At 38.7% G+C, this 8,483-nt stretch overlaps 1 protein-coding gene across 4 annotated transcripts in view; it reads left to right on the forward strand.

Moving 5' to 3' along the window:
* The window catches only part of LOC121931202 (apolipoprotein L3-like), a 29,990-nt gene extending 23,700 nt beyond the window's left edge, over nucleotides 1–6,290 (forward strand). For all 4 annotated transcript variants that reach the window (XM_042468660.1, XM_042468662.1, XM_042468659.1 and 1 more), the window contains 2 exons: nucleotides 487–625; nucleotides 4,095–6,290. In XM_042468660.1, coding sequence (XP_042324594.1) covers nucleotides 487–625; nucleotides 4,095–4,980 — 1,025 coding nt within the window. In that variant the 3' untranslated portion in view covers nucleotides 4,981–6,290. The remainder of the gene's footprint in view (nucleotides 1–486; nucleotides 626–4,094) is intronic.
* The last annotated feature ends 2,193 nt before the right edge of the window (nucleotides 6,291–8,483 follow it).

The raw sequence follows: 8,483 nt of genomic DNA on the forward strand, positions 1-8,483 counted from the left end.
CTGTGTTATGCATGAAAAAACTGTATGAGGGATAGGCTAAGCTAGGGGGCTGTCTCAAGATAATCCTGTCAGCTTCAAAACTGAGTGCAGCCTTAAACCCAGTACTTTCCAAGGTTAGCTGATGTGACTTATGTTATCCATACAGTTCTCCTCCCTCCCACACACCATTTTTCCAAACCTGTTTGAAAAGCATGTCCACTGAGCAAACCACTCTGGCTCTAATTCTAGACCATCCAAGCATACTCTGGCATGCAAGTAATGATGGACATACCTTTGCCCAAGGTTGAGGGCACTCTTTTCATTATTGCTTCATGTTCCAGCAGAGAGATTGGGTACTGAACATGAAAAACACTTTCCTGGCTGCTCCCAGTCATGAAACAAAGAAACCTAAAAAATTGCTCTCCGTACTTGTAAACTGTGATCTGGTTTGGAGGATCCCCATGTGTAATAAGAAGGCTTTTTCTTTTTGTTTTTTAACTGATTTAGAAGAGTTGGAGTATGGCAACACCTTGGGAATCTCAGAGAGTCTGCTGGATGAATTAGGTGATGATCAGTGGCAAAGCCTCCTGGATAAAGATGGAGATTATTACATGGAAATGCTGAAGGATGATAATGAATTTGAGAGGTAACCAAGATTTGTATCTGTTCAAAGAGAATACACTTTACCTCCTTCAGTGTGTTAATCATTAGCCATAATTGCTCAAGCATTTAGCAGACTTAACAACACAAGGAGAGGCCTCCATGGATACTGTCATCCAGGAAGTGACAAGCAGTGCTATGATCATTCATTCACCATCATTAAATCAAAGTAATAAAGATTTACAGTTGGTTAGCAGCAACATTAGAAAAATGGATGGAATGGAAATTTAAGCTTCCATGAGACCTGAGTTTGAAGAGCTTAGGGTTGCCAGTGTAGAAACTAGAGAAGGCTCCAGGACATTTAACTGTAGTATAGAAGAAGGAATTTCAGCAGGTGTTGCTTTTAACCCGCTGGCTTGACAAATAACATCTGCTTAAATAACAAGAATAGTTGTTGTTTTTGTTCTTATATTTATTTTATCCTGCTTTTCTCCCAAGATCAGGACCCAAATTGGCTTACCGTCTAAAAAACACAGTACATTAAAAATGTACAAAACTTAACAATTAAAATGGTAACTGTTATAATGTTAAAAATGATAATTGATTTTAAAACTAGAATACAATTTTTAAAAGATAAATCACTTAAAAAAACATACACTTTAAAACAATACATCACTCCTTAGATTTTCTATTTTTTTATGTTTTAAATTTTCTTTAATTTTTTTTCTGTTTTAATCTAAACAAAAAGGTCTTAGCCTGCCGCAGAAGGACAACAAGGAGGGGACCATGCTGCCCTCCCTGGGAAGGGAGTTCCAGAGTCTGGGAGAAGCCACTCAGTAGGCCCTTTCTCACATTTCACCAACTGTGCTTGAAATGGTGGTTGGACTGAGAGAAGGGCCTCTCCTGAGGATCTCAGAGCCCAGGCCAGTTCATACAGGGAGATACAGTCTGTCAGCCTGGACCTTAGCCATATAGGACTTTATAGGTCATAACCAGCACTTTGAATTGTGTCCGGAAGCAAACTAGCAGTCAGTAGAGTTGTGTGGTCTCTGTAACCTGCCCCAGTTAATAGCCTGGCTGCAGCTCTTTGACCAGCTGAAGTTTCCAAATACTCTTCAAAGGCAATCCCAAGTAGAGCACATTACAGTAGTCCAAACGGGATGTAACTAAGACATGTACCACTGAAGCCAGATCTGGCATCTCAAGGAATGGGCACAGCTGGTGCACACATTTTAAATGTGCAAAAGTACTCCTGGTCACTGCAGAGACCTGGGCCTCCAGGTTCAAAGCTGAATCCAGGAGCACTCCCAAATTGTGAACATGCATCTTCAGGGGGAGTGTAACCCCATCTAACACAGGCTGGATCCCTGTTCCTTGTCAGCCTTGCAACTGACTAGGAGCACCTCTGCTTGTCTGAATTAAGTTTCAGTTTGTTCATCCTCATTCAGTCCATTACTGATGACAGACACTGGTTTAGGACCAGGACAGCCTCCTTGGATTTAGATGGAAATAAGTAGTAGAGTTGGGTGTCATCCACATATTAATGGAACCTCACCCCAAGGCTCCAGACAACCTTTCCCAGCAGTTTCATGTATATGTTAAATAGCATAGGGGACAGCACAGAATCCTGAGGGACCCCACAGGTCAATGGCCAGGGGGTCAAGCAGAAGATCCTAGCACCACTTTCTGGATTTGCCCCTCCAGGATGTAATGGAGCCACTGTAAAACAGTACTCCAACTGCCATCCCAGAGAGGTGGCCAAAAAGATACCATGATCAGTGGTATTGAAAGCCACTGAGAGGTCCAACAGAACCAACAGAGAATCACTCAATCTGTCCAGTTCCCTGCGTAGGTCATCTACTAAGGCGACTAAGGCTGTCTCTGTTCCATAGCCAGGTCTGAAACCAAATTGAAATGGCTCTAGCTAATCCATTTTGTCCAGAAACCCCTAGAGATGGGAAGCCACCCAAAAAATGGTAGATTGGACACTGTCTGATAATTATCCATTATACTGGCTTTTTCAGCAAAGGCCTCACAACTGCCTCCATTAGGATAGGTGGAATGCTGCCTTGTTATTGTTCTGCCTTGTTCTTGTTTTTACGCCAAATATTCCCTTTTGCATAACCATGAAAGGTACAGTTTAGTGGCAATCCTAAATTACTTTGGGGGATTTTAACGCCCATATTCCAATGCCCAACACTCAGACTCTGTAGTTATCTGGTATTACTGTACACATGAAATTTCTCTGTGTAGCTCAAGCATTTTGTCTTTGTACAAACCTGACCTACTTTATGCATTCATTTAAGGCTTTTGCTACTTCCTTCTCATCAATATCTTGAACCACTTCCTCTGCCCTTGTCACCCCACTCTTTAGAGAGGATTATAGGATTAATTCCATCCCAATTATTTTTCTTACGAATACAGTATAGTGTTTACACTAATATAAACAAAGCAATAAGGAGAAAGAGTATCAGGCAGAAAGTGCTATTGCTCATTAAGAGATGCTTAAAAATAATCCTTAACCTGATTTCACATCAATCACTTCAAGAACAGGAGGAACAGAAATATGAAAATACCTATTTGAGTATCTGTAGTTTTTATTGGGGTTTTCCATTAATGTCACCTGTGTGGCTTTGGTATTCTTTGAAAGTTTATGGTGGAGGTGGTATGTTGATAGTAAAGACTCTGCCAGCATTCAATTCCTACAAGTATCCCAGAATGTCCTCTGCTTGCTCTTGGAAGTGCTCTGGGACATTCATACACGACTATGTATTTTGCTAGATGTTGTTTGCCTTTGCAGTCTCTTCAATGGAACAGAAATGGCAGGAGAAACAAGGAGTGGGGATTGTGTTTTGCCATTTTTGTAGCAAGGAAAAGTTGAGCCATATAGTATTCAGCTGAGGGATGACAGCAGCAATGATAACTGTCCTAAATATTTAGTGTGGAAAATGTACTATTTATAGATGTCCTCCCTCCAAAGCCCATGTGAGTGGAGATATTTTTTTTTAAGATATTGCTCATAGATATAATCACATTACATTCTCCATCCCTCCTATTGTCATGACAGGAAAAGTGCCTTTTGGTAGGTTCTCATGAACATACATTCTCCATTTTAGTGAACCAAAATGAGTTAATGGCAGTAGTTCTCCACATAATATATTAGAGCTCTTGAGCCAGTCATTCTCTCAGCCTAAGTTTCCTTTCAGAGTTGAGAATAACAAGAAAGAGGAGAAACATGTATGGTTTTGTTGTTGTTGTTGTTTTGTTGTTGTTTTGTTTGGAGAAAGAGCAAGATTTTTAATGTAATACTTATAATTTTAAATTGGCATACAATGGAATTCCATAAAAATAGAATATTTGGTTGATTTCTACATTGTATTTATAAAAAAAAACCAGCTTCTTTTTCCTTGTAGTTTAAGCCCATTTTATCCAAGCCCAGGAGTTATATAAAAGGCTCCAAAGTATATCTTGCACATTCAGCTTTTTAAAAATATATCACTTTTATTTTTTAACAGAAAGGAAAGAAACGGGGCTTGGGATGAAATGGACAGTTTCTACTTGGTCTACTTTATGCAAGAATTTCCTGCTCAGAGAGAAAAAATTGAAAAGTCCATCCAATGCCTTCGAGAAATGGCAAATGACATTGACAAGACCCACAAGGACTGTACCATCGCCAGCATTGCTGCCAACTCTACAGGCGCCTCTTCTGGCATCTTGAACATCCTAGGACTGACTTTGGCCCCCTTCACGGCAGGTGGGAGCTTAATCCTGACAGCCACTGGGATTGGTTTAGGGGCAGTTGCCGCAGTCACTGGCATGTCCAGTACTTTATATGAAAATGTAAATAATTCAAAGGAAAAGGAAAGAGCACAAGAGCTAATAAGTGAATGCCAAAAATGCCTAAGAAATGTCTTGCCTACCAGTGGGATAGATTTCAGTTCTCAATGCCCACTGAATAATGGAGCTGTTGGGGAAAACGTCAAGCAACTTGTTTCCAACGTTGCCAGTCAAGTTCCCAACATGTACAGGGCTGCCAAGGAAATCAGGATGAATGTAAAGGCACTGAAGCTTGCTCGAAACAATCCTGGCTTGAAGGCTTTAGCCAAGCGAGCAACAGCTGTAGGAAGCACATCCCAGCGTACAATCAGGGGGGTCAAAAATGTGAAAAAGGCCTTTGGGGGAACTGCACTTGCAATGACCAGAGGAGCCAGAATGCTAAGCGCTGCCACAGCTGGGGTGTTTCTCCTGTTTGATGTATATGGCATTGCCCAAGATGCTAAACATCTCACACAGGGAGCCAAGGCCGAAACAGCAGCAGAGATAAGAGAAGAAGCCAATAAACTGGAAGAGAAACTGTACAATCTCAACAGGCTGTATGAGGAACTCAAAGGCATTATGTGAGTAAAAGAGACCATGAGCCAGACAACCTATGCATCTATGATGCACTTCTTTTACTGTCTGTTCATCACCTATACCCATATATAGCTCATCTTTAAGTACTCTCCAATATACCCAAAATATACTACACATGTGTGCACATGTGCCTTCAAGTCACTTGTTGACTTATGGCCAATCCATGAATTTCATAAGATTTTCTTAAGCAAGAAAATCCAGAGATAGTTTTGCCTGTTCATTCCTCTTAAATATATATATTACCTGGTATTTTTAGTGGTCACCCATCTCAATATTAACAAAGGTTGTCCCTGCTTAGCTCCGACAGTGGAACAAATGATGGTGATATGCCTGTTGCGATTTGGCAGGGTCAGTCTTCTGGTTAATCCACTTTTCATCTGCTTTTAAAATGTCCTGGTTTATTCCTCCCACATTGCCCCTTTATCTACAGTTAACTTCCATTGCTGCAATCTGAGCACAAAGTGCAAAAGTACCTTACACTCTATTAATCCAAGTGGAGCAGAGGAGAGGAAGGAGTAGAATCTTGTCTTTGGAGCAGACTCAAGAAAATCAAACTTCTTCACTGTCTGCTAGCATGTGTACTCATCCTTATTCATAACTTTTGCCATCTTGATTACACTTTGATTTTGCTCAGCCACACGTGCCCCACTGTTCATTTATGAAATATTTCAGGACATGTCTCTATGTTCTATGGCAGTGGTTCTCAATCTTTGCTTCTACAGGTGTTCAGCACTTCAGCTCCCAGAATTCATGGCCATGAAGACTGAGACCTCTGGGAGCTAAAGTCCAAATCATCTGGGGAACCAGTTATCAAAAAAGCACTCTTCTGGAGGCAATATTCAGCTATGTAGATTTGACTCAAGGCTGAATAATTCCTAAAATGTTACAAACAAAGCCAGCTTCCATTTGAGCTCACCAGAACTCTTCTTTAAGCTTGGATGGTACAATATTGAGAGGTTTGTAGAAGGAATAAGAAGTCTAAAGATCAAGCCAACTGCATTAGCCATCATTTCTGTAGCCAAACTGACTTGCAAAACACAAACTGCAAATCAGGGAAGAGGAAAGTTGTTATCCATATATAATTTCTTTCCTTTTAATAGACCCAAGCCTGGCTGTAACCCCTAGTGATCTACCCATTGCCTAGCTAAAGCTTACAGGCCCCTGAAACGGCATAGAACATAAGGATAGGAGCAATCGTGCAATTTAAAATTGTTTTAATGAACTTGAAACTTCATTGTGTTTATGGTATTTTAGTGATCTAGTAAAGATGATCCAATAAACTCTGAATTTTTTATCTACACATGGGTCATATGGCTGCTTTCTTTAATATGTAGACTTGGTTGTTGCACTGTTTCTCTGCCATCCCCCTGCTGCCATGGAACATTGCTCCAAAAAGCAATGCTCAGTTGTGTAGAGATGATGGCCATGTAATTTTTAAAAAAATGTATAAATGTTTCTTGAAACTAGAGACAGAAGATGAACATGTAAAAGAGTGCAAGTTGGCCCCAAAATTTGGGCATAATATCCATATGGGGGAAATGTGGTCCAAAGATATGAGATTTACTCTGTACTTTAGGAAAATGATGTATAGGTGGTATCTAATTCCAAATAAGCTGTTGAAAATGTCCCAGAATGTTTTGAACTAACGTTGGGAACTAATGAGAATGGCTCATTTTTTCATATGTGGTGGACTTGTAAGAAGGTAAAATGTTGCTGGCCTAAGATTTATATATTAATCCAAAATTTTTGTAGATAGATTTTGAACAAGAGAGGTGGAACAAGAACAAATTCAAGAAACAATGTTGAAATGGGCTCGTGACACAGGAGAAAAATTGGACTTGGGAAATTGGATACAAGGAAGAAAAAGAACACAACAGGTTACACAATGTCAGGATTTGAAAGAGTACTATATTAAAATGTCTCAACATTGGTATTTGACCCCTCAAATAATATCTAAGATCTACAAAACAAAACAAGACAATTGTTGGAACTACCAAGAATTAATAGGCTCTTGATTTCACATCCAGTGGAATTGTCCCAAGGTTAAGAAATTCTGAGGGAAAAATACACACAACAATAAGTAAGATCCTGAGAATTAATGTTTGAATGAAAACAGAAATCTGTTTGTTAAATGATGAAAAGTGATGAGAAAAAATACAGTACAGTAAGGGCTGTTCGACAGTGGAACAAACTCCCTCAGAGTGTAATGGAGTCTCTTTCCTTAGAGGTCTTTAAACAGAGGCTGGATGGCCATCTGTCGGGGATGCTTTGATTTGGATTTCCTGCATGGCAGAATGGGGTTGGACTGGATCTCTTCCAACTCTATGATTCTATGGTAACCTCGGCCAAAATACTGTTAGCAAAATATTGGGGGGTGGAGATACCCTTAATAGTTGAATGGCTATTTAAATTAGTAGATATGTATAAATTAGATAAGCTAAGCTTGGTTGAACTACAAAGCTGTAGTGAATACAAACAAAGAATGCGCTCCAATTTTGAAATTTTGTAAGAGTAAGTGGAAAGTGTAAAATATTGACAGTTAAATCACTGCTGTTCAAATGAATTACTATTTGAGATTGATAAAATAAGTATGATAAATCATAAATCTAAAATAATGAGCTAAAAAGGTTTTTTTAAGTCAGATGAATTTAGGAAGCATAATTTTTTTGTTTGTTTGGTGTTTATTTGTATTTATATAATTTATGTAAGTAGGTGATTGTCAAGGTTTTTTTCCTCTCTTTTTTATGTTTTCTTCTTATAATATTTTTTCTAAAGATAGATTTTGTAATGTTACCAGAAATGTCTCTGTTGGGCATCATGGATAAAGAAATTGATAGTACATGTGGATTACTTCTTTGATACATGACAAAAGCAGCAAGAATATTGTTTGATCACACTTGGAAATGTACCAAAGCACAGTGGAAGAATGGATTGTTAACATTGCTGAGTTAGCCCAAGTGGCCATATTAACAATCAATAGGCTCTTGGTTCCACATGTAATGGAATTGTCCCAAGGTTAAGAAATTCTGAGGAAAAATACCATACCATAAAAAAAAATTAACATGGGGTTAAAAGATTGTTAAAACCCATGTTAATTTGGGTTTATAGGTATTTTGGCAATAAGAAATCTAAAGATGTAATAATCTGTGGTCATGGTTATTATGGTCATGATTGGGGGATCAGAATAGTATTCTGCTCAGAGTCCCACCGTGTTTTAGTTATATGTCTTTTCCCCATTCTTCTTCTTCTTCTTTTCTCTTTTTCTTCTCTGTTTCTTTATTTTTTGAATGTATATTACTTTGATTGTAAATTAGATTATTAGTTTTAAAAATCAATGAATAAATAAAATGAAAAAATATGATTCAGATCCTATTTGCCACTTAAAGGCACTTTTTTCTTTTTAGAAGAAAGTAAAAAATGTGAGACACATCCCCAATTAGACCCCAACCAATAGCACTGCTATATACAATGAAACAAGCAGCCCAAATTAG

The sequence above is a fragment of the Sceloporus undulatus genome, chromosome 5 (genome assembly GCF_019175285.1).
Source record: "Sceloporus undulatus isolate JIND9_A2432 ecotype Alabama chromosome 5, SceUnd_v1.1, whole genome shotgun sequence".
NCBI lineage: Eukaryota > Metazoa > Chordata > Lepidosauria > Squamata > Phrynosomatidae > Sceloporus > Sceloporus undulatus.